Source organism: Jaculus jaculus, chromosome 7 (genome assembly GCF_020740685.1).
Source record: "Jaculus jaculus isolate mJacJac1 chromosome 7, mJacJac1.mat.Y.cur, whole genome shotgun sequence".
NCBI lineage: Eukaryota > Metazoa > Chordata > Mammalia > Rodentia > Dipodidae > Jaculus > Jaculus jaculus.
This window is the reverse complement of record NC_059108.1, coordinates 155,821,540-155,835,903: the sequence shown is the minus strand read 5'-3', so window position 1 is coordinate 155,835,903 and position 14,364 is coordinate 155,821,540. Positions and strand designations below refer to the sequence as shown.

At 47.5% G+C, this 14,364-nt stretch overlaps 1 protein-coding gene across 20 annotated transcripts in view; it reads right to left on the bottom strand.

Moving 5' to 3' along the window:
- Klc1 (kinesin light chain 1) overlaps positions 1–14,364 on the bottom strand; it is a 65,785-nt gene that overhangs the window by 3,935 nt on the left and 47,486 nt on the right. For 4 of the 20 annotated variants that reach the window (XM_045155325.1, XM_045155327.1, XM_045155326.1 and 1 more), the window contains exons 14-16: positions 7,617–7,747; positions 3,035–3,101; positions 837–1,807 (exon numbers count right to left, since the gene is read on the bottom strand). The exons of 4 other annotated variants lie outside the window; for them this stretch is intronic. In XM_045155325.1, the coding sequence (XP_045011260.1) occupies positions 1,736–1,807; positions 3,035–3,101; positions 7,617–7,747 (270 nt within the window). In that variant the 3' untranslated portion in view covers positions 837–1,735. Of the gene's footprint in view, positions 1–836; positions 1,808–3,034; positions 3,102–7,616; positions 7,748–8,527; positions 9,073–9,721; positions 9,773–14,364 lie in introns of those variants that run through there. 12 more of the 20 variants (XM_045155337.1, XM_045155342.1, XM_045155340.1 and 9 more) reach the window with 4 other exon arrangements.

Here is a 14,364-nt window from a genome sequence, read left to right as displayed (position 1 = left end):
TGGAGTTCGTTTGCAGAGGCTGGAAGCCCTGTCACGCCCATTCTCTCTCTCCCTCTATCTGTCTTTGTCTGTCTGTCGCTCTCAAATAAATAAATAAAAAATTAAAAAGAAAAAGAAATGAATTAGAAGTCTTTATCTTCTTTAAATTAAAAGAAAAAGAAAAGATTGAGAAGGGTCAGGACCCCCACTTCTCTCCTGGAAACATTAAAAGAACCACCTGGTGGAGACGACACACAAATTCCCAAGCACAGCTCACCTTTGCAGAAGCGCCCATGTGCCCTGGTTTCAGAAGGCTGTCTGGCCTCCACGTCCTCAACCCACAGGACTTCAGGCTGAGGCCGTTTCCCCAGGGACCCCACCCAGGTTCCTCTGCTCTAGCAATCTGGGAGCTTTAAGTCCACAGACAGCACCAGGTTTATTTCCTGTGGGCCCTTTTTCCAGAAAGTAAAAAAGTTTTAACAGCTCCAGCTTCTGACTGGAATAAGCAGGGCCTGGCCTGGAGTGGTGGGAGCTGTGCCGTCTGACGGGACACAAGGGCACTCCTGACCTGCTTCGAGCACACACATAGGCACAGGTTGTCTTAAATACCCGTAGAAGACAGAATTTGGAAGATAAGTTCCATCAGCCACAGAATTAATACAGAATCAGTAGCCTCCAGAGACCTACAGGGAGGAAAGTGTCAGTCTGGAGCTGGCCTGAGCCCTTAGGGCCCACACTGCTGGCACAGAGCAGGCTTAGGCCTCTCCCCAGTACTGTGGGTAATGACACTGTTACATGAGCCATTAGGACACCTCAGTTTAACGTTCTATGTATGACAAACCCCAGATAACACCATCTTTACATGTATTATCTTTATGCTCCTGCTGGGCCTGGAGAAAGTGGGGGCACTAACATGGGTGTCTGGTGAGCAAACCCTGACCCCGCCCCCAAGGCCACACTGCAGTGTGGCTGGAAGTAAACAAAAATGAAGTGCTTTGCTGTGACACCGCTTACATTGTTAATACAAAGCAACACATTTGACCAGCTGTTCAGAGTTCAGACGAGGGAGATGGAGCAGCCTGCCACCTTCCAGGCTTCTCGCCCGGCTCGTGTGGGCGCTACTCACCTCGTCTGTTCTGAATCTTCTCAGCCTGCAAGTTAATCTTGCATATGGCCTTGGGATTGATCTATTGATCTGAAACTGTCAAAACCCACCCTGCTTTCAAGCTGCTGCTATCTGCTTGGCATACAGGAGACAACAGGAGGAAAGATAAAGCTCGCTACAAAGGTAAGGGCTGGGATTCCAGACCACTGGCACAGTGCACAACACACTGCTCCATCTCTAACCCACACACTTCAGACTCCTTGTCTGGAAATAATTTGTTTCTGATTCTTGGCTCCCTTATTACAGTATTAAAATTTTAAATAGTTTGAAGTGTCATGGCAGAAGAGTGGCTAGCATAAATGCCAAGAGTGTCCACGTGCAGCAGCCGATCCAAACACGCCTGAGCCACCACACCCGCCTGCCTGCGCCAAGGCACCTGCTGGCCCTGGGGTACCAGCAGCTCCTTGGTGCTCCATGCAGACTGAATTATAGGGCATGCAGCCCATAATGTTTTTAAAGCCTCCAGATGTTGGTGGACGTCACCATCTAGAAAGAAAGCCCGTTCTGCCAGAGGCGAGCTCCCTCCTGGGAGGCTGGAGGGCTGCGAGGGCGTCAGGGTTCCGTAACTCTTGGGTCCTATCTAGCTCTGTCTCAGCCCTCAGTGGCCAAGTCAGTGTGGCTAGCACTCAGTGCTCTCGAGTCTGCCAGACAATTATTTCGTTCCTGCGTGAGAAAACAAATGGAAAAATTATTTGTAACCAGTACTTGCAAGAATGCCAGCCTCAAGTCACCTTACCCTCAGTGCTCAACTATGCACATGGAAACATGGGGCACTTAAGAGTAAAAAGATGTGCCAACCACTGATCTCTAAAACGAACTCAGTCTGGAGGCTACAAATGTAGCTCAAAATTGGGGGTAAAGCTCTACAGTGTATGCCTGAGCAGGCTCAAGGCCCCGGTCTGTTCCCAGCACCTCCATACCAGGTGTGTCTACAGCATACCACCCAGAGTCTTCAGTGTCTGGAAGCCTTCTCTGCTAGGGGGCTGGGGACATCTTATTAGTGGGATTTAGGACCACTATGAGAGCACTGCCTCAGCAGGTGTGACCAGAGTCTGTCACTGCTGGACGAGCTTTTAAGTGCTGCACAGACACTGACAGCCTGAAGTCAGAGCTACTCGATCTGCTGGGTCAGGCTTTACAATCACCAAGGGGATGACAACATCCGCTGGCCATACCAGATGTTTAATAGGAGGGAAAACTAGAAAGGGCTTTATTTATTTTTTGGACACAAGTGCATGTGTGTGGTGTGGTATGGTGTGGGTCTATGCATTTATGTGCAGATGAGTGTCCCATACACACCTGTGTGGAGGCCTGAGGAGAACTAGGTATCACTCGTCTGCGTCTCCTTGAGTCTATCTGAACCTGTAGCTGACATCCTCATGAGCCCCAACTACTCTCCCATTTTTACTCCCCATAGAACTGGGGTTACAAGCATGCAGGGCCATCCCAGCTGTTTACACAGTTGCTGAGGAATCAAACTCAAGCAAGTGTTCCAAACCACTGAGCCATGTCTGCAGCCTGAAAGGCCACTTTTGGTGGAGAAGGGAGACCAAATGTTTAATGCAAAGGTGAAATAAACTCATTGTGACACATCTGTGTGAGACTTGGACACGGGAACAAGGGTCTTCAGGTCTTAACACTTAAAGCACCGGATAGCAGCTTAACTGGACTGGATTAGTTGTAAACTTACTAGAGGCAAATATGCAACAAAAGCCAGTCAAATGGTGCCGTCACTATCTCAGTGAAGGAGGTCACACTACTCTTTAATCACGTGATCAGTCATCTGGTGTTCTGAGGGTATGCACAGCACAAGACCACAAGTGCAGAGGCTGTCAGTGTGGTGCCCTGCTCAGCCTAGTTGCCAGGGCACAAACAGGGCAGGCTCCTTACTTGGAAACGATCTTCTGAGGCTTTGCCACCCGCATTAAGAACATTCAGAGAGCTGGCACGCTTCAAGCTGAGACCCGGACGCAGACATGCAAGGACAAATGGTCAGCACATTGTCAACCAGAAACAGGAAACACAAAGGCTCTGTTGCTATGGGAGGGAGGGTTGTAATGAGGACCACGGGTCTGAGGAGGCAAAAGCAACTCTCAGTTCCTCTGCACCTTTTGCAGTGTAATTTTGGCATGTCTTAACATGGCCCATACAAAAACAGCCTGGTCCTGCCTCCCTCTTCTGAACCTGCAGCCAGGGCTGGAAGGCTTTGCTGCCTCATCAGGTGAGTGGGGCAGATCTAACACTCAAGTGAGACACTCCAGGCTCATTGTGAAGGCCACAAGAACACATATATTCTGTCTTTCTTAGTCTTGATAGTAAGGAAAAGCAATTTTATCATTAGCAAGATAATTTCTCTACTTAGAAACCTAAAACTTAAACTGGGCATAGTGACACACACCTTTAAACCCAGCACTTGGGAGGCAGAGGTAGGAGGATCACTGTGAGTTTGAGGCCACTCTGAGACTTCATAGTGAATTCCAGGTCAGCCTGAGCTAGAGTGAGACTTTACCTTGAGGAAAAAAAAAAAAAAGAAGAAGAAGAAACCTAAAATTTAGAACTGAGCACGGTCTAAGCATGGTGGCACACAGTCATGATCCTGGCATATTGGAGGCTGAAACAGGTTATGAATTTGAGGCCAGCATGGACTAGTCCATGGCTTAAACAGAGGGCTAGGGAGATGGCTCAGTGGTTAAAGGTGCTTGCCTGCAAAGCCTGCTGACCTAGGTTTGATTTCCCAGTAAGCATGTAAAGCCAGAAGCACTGCATGTGAAGCTGGTTTGTAGTGGCCAGAGGCCCTGGCGTGTCCATACTCTCTCTCATAAATAAATTAAGAAATATATTGGCCTAGAGAGATGATCTTGCCTGTAAAGCCTAAGGACCCAGGTTCAATTCCCCTGTAGCCACATAAGCCATTTGCACAAGGGGAGCATGTCTGTAGTTCATTTACAGTGGCTAGAGGCTTTGACATACCCATTCTCTCTATCTGCCTCTCAAATAAATAAACGAAAAAAATTAATTAAAATGTTTGTGTGTGGATGAATGTATATATGTATGTATATGTGTTTTTTTCCAGGTGGGGTCTCACTCTAGCCCAGGCTCACCTGGAATTCACATTGTATACTTAGGGTGACCTTAAATTCATTGGCGATCCTACCTCTACCTCCCAAGTGCTGGGATTAAAGGCGTGCACCACCACACTCAACTAATAAAAATATATTTTTTAAAAATATATAACATATAAAGAAATGAGGATTTACACATTTGCTTTTTTTCTTTTCAGTGATATCTAAAGTACTTGATGAGGGATAGAGAGAGATGGCTTAGTGGTTAAGGCACTTGCCTGTGAAGCCTAAGGACCCATGTTCAACTCTCCAGATCCCACATTAGCCAGATGCACAAAAGTGAGGCAAGCACAAGGTCACACATGCCCACTAGGTGGTGCAAGTGTCTGGACCTTGATCACAGTAGCTAAGGTCCTGGTGTGCCAATTTCCTCTCTCTCCCTCTAAAATTAAAAAAAAAAAAAATTAATAATTGCTTGATGGAAGGACCTATTGATAACTGTGACCTAAACTTCAATCATGAAGATTCTTAAAAATCACTTTAATTAATAATTATGACCACAGGGCTGGAGAGATGATTTAGCAGTTAAGGTGTTTGCCTGCAAAGCCAAAGGACCCAGATTTGACTCCTCAGGACCCACGTAAGCCAGATGCACAAGGCAGTGCAAGCATCTGGAGTTTGTTTGCAGTGGCTGGAGGCCCTGGCATGCCCATTTTCTCTCTCTCTACCTGCCTATTTCTGTATCTCTCAAGTAAATATTTAAAAATTTTTAAAAGTAATTATGACCACAGACACATACACATATAAAGCACCTTTTTTGGGGGGAGGGGTTCCAAAGTAGGGTTTCACTCTAGCCCAAGCCCTGCAATAATTCACTATGTAGTCTCAGGGTGGCCTCGAACTCATGGTGATTATCTCTGCCTCCTGAGTGCTAGGATTAAAGGCGTGTGCTTCCACACCCAGATCATTTTTGTTTTGTTCTGTTTTGTTTCTCAAGGTAGGATTTCAACTCTAGTCCAGGCTGACCTGGAATTCACTATGAATCTCAGGCTGGCCTCAATTTTACAGCAATCCCTCCTAACTCTGCCTTCCAAGTGCTGGGATTAAAAGCGTGCACCGCCATGCCCAACTCACATTTCTTTAATCTGTGTGTATAGGTATGAGCATACTGGGGTATCTTGCCTCTGTAAGTACCACCAAAGGCTCACACCATTTTTTTAATCTGGATTACATGTGTGGCTTGGGAATTGAACCCAGGTCAGCAGGTTTTGCAAGTACCTTTAACCACTGAGACCAGGTCCCTTTTTTGTTTTACTGAGCTGGGTGTGGTGGCACATGCTTTAATCATAGCACTCAGGAGTCAGGGATAGAAGGATCACTGTAAGTTTGAGGCCAGCCTGGGATTAGAGTGAGTTCCACGTCCACCTGGGCTACAGACCCTACCAAGTTGAGACAAGTCATGCTGAGGGTCATTAATCTATTGGCAGCAGATCTATAGTTCTAGAAGTGAAGTGCACACGCGCGCGCGCGCGCACACACACACACACACACACACACACACACACACACAGTGGGCACTGTGTGTACTGGAAGCAGCTCAACAAAGCACAGCCAAATGTTGCTGAGGTTCTTACGTGTTTTCTACCTAGGCCTATTCAGGAACGAAGTATACAGGGCTGGAGAAATGGCTTAGCAGTTAAGGCACCTGCCTGCGAAGCCTAAGGACCTACGTTGGACTCTCCAGATCCCACATAAGCCAAATGCACAGTGATGCAAGCGCAAGATCACGCATGCGCACAAGGTGGCACATGTGTCTGGAGGTCTATAAGCATGGCACAGTCATAGCACGTCACCCCACAGGCAAGCTAGCACCTGTCTTCCCTCAACAGGCAGCCATGTGGCACCTGCCCAGCAGGAGACAATTGCACGTAGCCCCACAGGCAGAATTCAGACTCTGGATTCTCCACATTTTAGGACATCAAGAGCAACCCAGACTCCCTCTACAGAATCAGTTGGTAAGCAGTTGTGCACAAACAACTACTACTTATAAAAAACCAAATTGCTTCCCTTGCCTCAGGACCATTTATCTCCCAAAAGCCACTGAGAGAAACCACAGAGATCCTGGAGGGACACAGTGGCCAAGAGTATCATGCACGCATGCGCGCACACACACACACACACACACACACACACACACACACACACACGTGCGTGCGCGCGCAGGACAGGCCTAGGGCCCTTAAAGCTCTACACCAAGCTGAGACCACACATGTCCTCAGGTGTAGGTCCTAAATTAAGTGACACCAAAGGGATGAAAGTGGACATGCTTTCAGAAGTAATAAACAAAGCCAGGCTTTAATCACAGTACGCTGTGAGTTTTAGGCTACCCTGAGACTACATAGTGAATTCCAGGTCAACCTAGGCTAGAAGTGAAACCCTACCTACAAAACAAACAAACATGCCTTTGATCCCAGCACTGGGCAGGCAGAGGTAGGAGGATCGCTGTGGGTTCAAGGTCAACCGGAGACTATGTAGTCAATTCCAGGTCAGCCTGGGCTAGAGGGAGACCCTACCTCAAAAAGCAAAAAAAAAAAACAGAAGTAACAAACAAAGCAACTGGAAAAGACACATCACTTATATTTCCATAAGCATCTGGTGAATTCACAGCCCTGAGTTGATTCAAATTCTCATCCATGGAATGATAGTAACTTTGAAAAACAGGTTTCCCTAAGAATTTCTAATGAGTTGGGACCATCCAGAACGTATGGCATGAAAAGATTCTATAGAATTATCAGACAGGGCAGGTGGTATCACAAAGGAACAGGTTCTGGGTGGCTGGTTACAGGATTAAGAGAGAAAGAGCCCAACCAGTGACCCACCTTGTAGACACTCCCTTTGACAACATGGACATGTCATATCTGAGACGTCTCCAAGACCTGTAACCTAGACCTTCTGAAAGCACATAGAAACCTAAGGTCTTGAAACTCCTCATGATAAAGTTGTAAAATTTAAAATCGTTCTTTTCCCAGTAGGAACACCTGTATGAGATCTACTGTGGACATAGCTAAAATCTCACTTTGAAAGGCTTAAGGGTTGGTTGGTTTGTTTGGACGTAGGGTATCACTCTAGCCCAGGATGACCTGGATCTCACTCTGCTGCCCCAGGGTGGCCTTGAACTCACCATGTGCCTCCTATTTCAGCCTTCCTAGTACTGGGACTAAAGATGTGTGCCACCATACCCAGCCTGAGGCAATTTCTTTTGAAGCATCAACCCTTTTAGCCACTATTGGGCAGTTTCCGAGTTGTTTCTCAACCTGTCCTAGAAAATGTCACACACTTCCCAGAGCTGACGTCATCTCAGGCCAGTGAGGCATGCTGATGGGAAAAGGGCAAGCTGGAGAGATAGTTACCCAGGGTTCCTCGGCTCACTGTCTCGTGAACTTCCTCCCTTCAGCTTCCTAACCAGCTTCTCACTGCTGCGTCTAATGGAAGCCCGGAGTTTGCTAAAGGAACCACTGCGCTTTAAAGATCCAGTGCCATCCTGCAAAACACGTGAACAAAGGTGAAGCTGCAGGCGCCCCTCCCGCCCTAGAACTCAGTTGGCTACAAAGAAGTTCCAGCCCGGTGACCCCACCTGCCACCAAGGATTTGCTAGCAACTGAGTCCTACTGACATCACCAGGATGCCACATGAAAAATCTATCCATTTTAATGTCATTAAAGACAGCCAAGTGTTCATGAAAATGTGACAGGAAGATGTCCATTCAAACAGAAACAATCACATTCCCAAAGAATTAAGTTGACTGCTATTTGGGGGGAGGCAAAGGACACTGCACAGTCACAAGAGAAATGAGGGCAGGTCCAGGAATGTCAGAAAACAGAATTCAGTAAGTATGTGCATGTCTGGCCAGGGTGTCAGCATGGGACCTCAGATCCACTGAGGCATCTTTCTCTGGACAGTTTCATCAAAGAAAGTGCTTAAACAGATGTGTCTTCAGTAAATTTAACAGGATGGCTTCATTCAATGTCAACTTAATTATGGCTGGAAATTTTTGAATAAAATCCTCATTTTTACTCAAATAACTAAAAATCCTGAGGCATCTGTAGGAAGCAAGTAAAAAGAGGAGCCAAATGTCCCTATCACCACTTAAGACAATAATGAAACACCGGCAGGATCGAAGAGTGGGAAGGTGTGTGCAACGATGTCTACCCGGAGAAGGCCCTCGGGAGGAGTCCCAGAAACCCCTGAATGCTGGAGTCCACGCAGTGCTGCGTCTCACAGGAGAGTGAGCAGTGTGCCAAGGAGACAGACGAGACACAGGTCAGTTGGAGTGAGTTTATTAGAAGTTAGAAAGACACAAATACACACATCACAGAGCACTTAAAGATTAGTAGAGAAAAGCAGAATTGCCAAAATTCCACACCGAGACTACAGAGCAGATCTACTTCAGCATGTCCGGACCGACCCCAGGCGGGGCACTGGCTGGTCTCTAAGGACAACAGGGACGTGCAGCACATGCCTTACTCCTAACAGCTCAGTGACTGTCCACAGGCCACTGTCATGCCACTGTAAGAAACCTGTGTGACACTCTAACTACCTGTTAATCGCTCTTAACTGTTAAAACTTGTGTTACACAGTAAATGGGTTTTATTAATACAGTTGATATTACTAAGTACATATCTGGCAAAGCTACAAGTATCCAGAAACCAGGAACCCCAAAGGGACAGCAGCACCGAAAAGGAATGGCCAGTCCCAGAGGTGCAGCTGACAAGCTCCCAGGGGCTGCTAGACACAGCGGGCGGCACTGGAGGGGCCGGAGGCGCCGCCCCGGGCGTGCAGGAGCCGAGGGAGGCGCCGGCGCTAGGCCTGTCAGACAGAAAGGAGAGAACCACGTGAGCCAGGCGCACCGCGCGGCCCCCCAAGCCCCGCCACAGTATTTCTAGGTCACAGCTCTGAGCAGCACTGTGTGCGGCTTCAGTCCTGGGGACTTCCTCCTGTGCTCTGCCTGCTCTGCCTCACCAGGCCGTATGACAGGCGTGCGTGAACGCCTCTTAGAGAATCTAGGCTATTTGCAGCTGCTAGTCATCACAGAGAAAGTAAACGCTTTTGGAGCATGGGCTCGCATCACTTTAGCAATCTCCTTCATACTTACTGTAAATGGTGTCATGAGTACTGTACATACGGGAAACTTGGCAGTGAGCAACACTGGGAACAAAATAAAGGCAACATATGGAAGACACATCCATATAGCCTTCTTCTGTCCTAGTATTTCCCTGTAACATTCTTCGTAAAATCAGGCTTGACTTCCATCATAAAAACACTAACATCTTAGGCAGTTCAAAAACATTAAGACCCAGTGACTTCAAAAGTTGACAGCATATTTTAAACATGCAGTTGGCAATCCAAATAAAATGAGTTTCCACAAATAGCAATGACTCCTGGGTCCTGCCTGAGTGGCAGCTGACATCTGGAATGGAGTGCAGACATCTGGGCCTGTCCCCGCCCAGTCACTCACCATGGAACGCTGAGCAAGTCATTTAACCAGCCCGAGCTTCATCTTTCTCATCTTTAAAATGGAAAAATAAAACTTGTTATCAATGCCTCATGAATGCTGAGGACAAAAACACATCAGTTCCCGCTCCTCTTCACAAGGGTGCTAAGTGCCACAAAGCCCCCGCACAGCAAGATCCTGCTGCTGTCCTCTGGTGCGGTGCTCCACTCAGGGTGCTCACCTGTCACTGGGCAGGGACGTTCCACTCCTCCCCACCCTCAGGTTCCAAATGGGTTCCATAGGTCACTCCTGCTCTCTCAGTACCGAGGTGACAGGTGAGTTGAGCATGCCTCGAATTGGTACAGGCAGCTGGTCTCTGTGTCAGGCCCTTGCCTAGCTAAAAGTGGCAGGCAGGTCTACTTCGCACTTGCCACCTGAGACTTGGACCCAAGAGTCTAAAGGAAGGATGACAGCTGCCTAGAACTCAGGCAGACAGATCTCCGTCAACATGGCTAAGGGCCTGGGAAGCCCGTGCATCCTGACACTCCTTCACACTAACAGGAAAGGTAGTCATATGGAAAGTGGCTTTCTGAACACAAATGAGATGTATAAGGTACTGATTTTAAAATGATCTGAGGTAATTATTATCTTCACATAACAGGGTGGTAGGTATTTCTTTTCTTAGTTTATTTTATATGCACAAAATAGGATGACAGGTAGGTTTTTTTTAGGTTTACTCTAGTTGTTTTCCTAGTATAATTTTACCAAAAAAAAAGAAAAAAAATCTATTCTGAGCCAGGCATGGTGGTTCATATCTATTATCTCAGCACTCAGGAGGCTGTGGTAGGAGGATCACCCTGAGTTCAAGATCAGCCTGGGCTATAGAATGAGTTCCAATTCTGCCTGAGGTTTACCCTGCCTCAAAAAAACAAAGCAGCAACAGGCTGGGGCTCAGTGCCACAGCATTGCCGGCATGTGCGTGCTTCAACCATCAGTGACACACACACACACACACACACACACACACACGGAGGGTGGGGAACTGGGCAGGAGACTACTTCTAAGGGACCCCAGGACAAACTCAGAACCTGAGCATGGGAAGAGGGCTACAACAATGGGAGGCTGAGCTCGAGGACCTAAGTCGTATGCTGCTGCCTATGTGACCTGCAGGACAGCCGCCAACACTGACCACACAGGTAGCCAGCACAGTATGACCATATCCATGGGGACCCAGTGCCTAGGACTGACACTTGTAAACCACCAGCAGACACAAAACCACATAGATAAAGGCCAAGGAAATTCACTTTTACCTATAAAAAAGAGAGCTGAGGGCTGGAGAGATGGCTTAGCAGTTAAGGCGTTTGCCTGCAAAGCCAAAGGATCCAGGTTTGACTCTCAAGGACCCACTTAAGTCAGATGCACAAGGGGGCGAACACGTCTGGGTTTGTTTATAGTGGCTAGAGGCCCTGGCGCGCCCATTCTCTCTCTCTCTCTTTCTATTTCAAATAAGTCAATTAATTGAATATATTTAAAAAAAAAAAAAAGGATAGATGAACACAAAGCACCTGCATTCTCAGAAGTGGATCCTAACGTTGAAAGACTTGCTGTGATGGGGCCTACCAGAGCCAGACGTCCCACCCACGTGAGCCCAAGTAGTGTGCTCAGCATCGTCACAGTGCACTAACGAGGACAGGACTGTCCATTTCCAGGCGGCCTGTAGCCCTCCACATGCCCTTGCTCTTGCTTTTCCTCTCCTCTCCTGACACACATGCCTACACAGCTAACAGGCCAGCATCTACACGCCAACAGTCAGTTCCCAGTGGGCCTTGCCTTCAACTACATCACACTGTAGTAGACCTTGTCTTTAGTCACATTTATTTGTTGTAAATGGCATTTAAGAATGCTAAGAGGCTGGAAGATGGCATAGTGGTTAAGGCACTTGCCTGTGAAGCCTAAGGATCCATGGTCGAGTTCCCAGGACCCATGTAACCCAGATGCACAAGGAGGTGCAGGTGTCTGGAATTCATTCACAGGGGCTTGAGGCCTTGGCATGCCCATTCTCCCCCTCTCTCTCTCAAATAAATAAATAAGATGGACGTGGTGGCACACGCCTTTAATCCCAGCACTTGGGAGGCAGAGGTAGGAGGACCGCCTTGAGTTCAAGGCCACCCTAAGACTACATAGTGAATTCCAGGTCAGCCTGGGCTAGAGTGAGACCCTACCACCAAAAAAGAAAAAAGTTTTGTATTTGATGTGAATGGCTGCTATGATTTAATCAATCACCATCACATTCACCCCATGATCAATCACTTCAGCTGAAGCTGTGAATGCCAAAGAAAACAAAGGCTTTTCCTGAAGTATCAATGTCAACAATTGAAAGACGACTAAAACCCTCTTTAAAAATTACAAACATGGGTCGGGCGTGGTAGTGCACACCTCTAATCCCAGCATTCAGGAGGCAGGGGTGGGATGATCACCATGACTTCAAGGCCACCCTGAGACTATATAGTGAGTCATCCTGAGCTACAGCGAGACCCTACTTCAAAATAAATAAATAAATAAATAAATAAAATAACCACCAAACATAGGGACTGTAGAAATGGCTTAGTGATTAAGACACTTGCCTGTGATGCCTAAGGACCCAGGTTTGATTCCCCAGTACCCACATAAGCCAGCTGCACAAGGCGATGCATGCGGCTGGAGGCCCTGGTGTACCCATTCTCTCTGTCCATCTGCCTCTTCCTCTTTGTCTCTCAAATAAATGAATAAATTTTAAAAAAACGTTAAAAATTACAAACATGGGCTGAGAGGGCTCAGATTAAAGTACTTGCTGGTAAGGCCGGACAGCCTGGGTTCCATTCCCCAAATTCCCCAGGACCCACGTAGAGCCAGGTGTACAAAGTGGCACTTTCATCTGGAGTTCATTTGCACCAGGAGGCCCGGGCATGCCCATTCTCATTTACTCTCTCCCTGCAGTTAAGGCACTTACCTACAAAGCCAAAGGACCCAGGCAGATGGACAAAGTGGTACATGCTATCTGGAGTGGCTTGAGACCCTGGCATGCCTATTCTCTCTCCTCAACTCCCACCCACAAATAAATAGAAATAAAAATAATAATTACACAGGTGTGGTGGTGCATGCCTTTAATCCCAGCACTTGGGAGGCAGAGGCAGGAGGATCGCTGTGAGTTCGAGGCCAGCCCAGCTGGGACTACAGAGAGAGTTCCAAGAGAGCCTGGGCTAGAGTGACACCCTATCTTGGAAAAAATATAATTAATAACAATTACAATCATGAGGTAGGTATGAGGTGCACACTTATAATCTCAGCACTTGGGAAGTGGAGGATTGTGAGTTCAAAGTCATCTTCCGCTACGCAGCAAGAGCAGTCTAAGCTGCATGAGCTTCACAGAAACAGAAGTACACAATGCAAGCCTAAGCTGTGGGTGTCAGCCAGTAACACAGCACTTGCCGAGCAGATGTGAGGCCCTATGTTTGTCACCAGTACCATAAACAAAGAAACAAATTAGAAAAATGTGACTTGAAACCAGGCATGGTGGTGCATGCCTGTAACTTAGCACTAAGCAGTCTGAGGCATGAGGATTCCACTAGGCTATATACAGAGTATACCTCAAAATAAAAAGGGCTGCCTATGTAGGTCAGAGGTACAGCAATTGCCTAGAATGTCAAGGCCCTGAGTTCTAGCCTCAACAATGTTAAAACATAAAGGAGGAAAGGAGAGAGGGAGGGAGCATGGAGGGAAGCAGCACACAGCACACGCACTGCCCACCCCAGCCTGCCAAGACAGTCCCACGCACGCACACAGCCTGCAGACAAAAGCACACTCCCTTCCCATGTGCTCTCAAGGTAGGTGGGGACACTAGGCTGTGGACAATCTCACTGTCACAGGACTCATGTTAACTACAGACCTAGAAATACTGTCTCAAGAGCAAGTTCCTCCAGAACTTCATTCAAGAGTTAAAATGTGCAAGCAGGCCTCTGGCCAAGCAGGGCAGGTCCTCTGGAAAGCATGCAGGTATGAGAGCGGGCCAACCACAGTACAGTATATGGCTCTGACAGGACGGGGTACGGGCAGGTTTGGGACCACTGCCCAACTGGGCTTGAGTGATCAAAGCAAATGCTGATTGGCTGTCTTGGCATAGAAAAATACAAAGCAAGAAAGCTGCCAAATACACAGTGGAAAGAGTGTTTCCCCTGAAATCTGGCTACTAACTTTTTTTTTTTTGGGGGGGGGGTTGTTCTTTTTGTGGTAGGGTCTTGCTCTAGCTCAGGATGACATGGAATTCACTATGTAGTTTCAGGGTGGCCTTGAACTCACAGAGATCCTCCTACCTCTGCCTCCCAAGTGCTGGGATTAAAGGTGTGCGCCACCACACCCAGCTTTTTTCTTTACTTTTTAACACAATGTTTAGTCAGGATTCTAGCTCCTCCCAAACTACAACAGCTATAGCAAATTCTAAAGAGTATATCCATTCAGAGTGGGAGTGACTATAAGAAAGTCCCAAACTACAACTGGACCAAACTGCACATGACAACTAACTCTACTGCACCCCCACAACTTCAGAGTGCCAATGGTGCACCTGGCTGGCTAAGTGCTGCGTGTGCGTCTCACTGATGACAGCCTTTCCAACCACACTGGCTCACTGTACC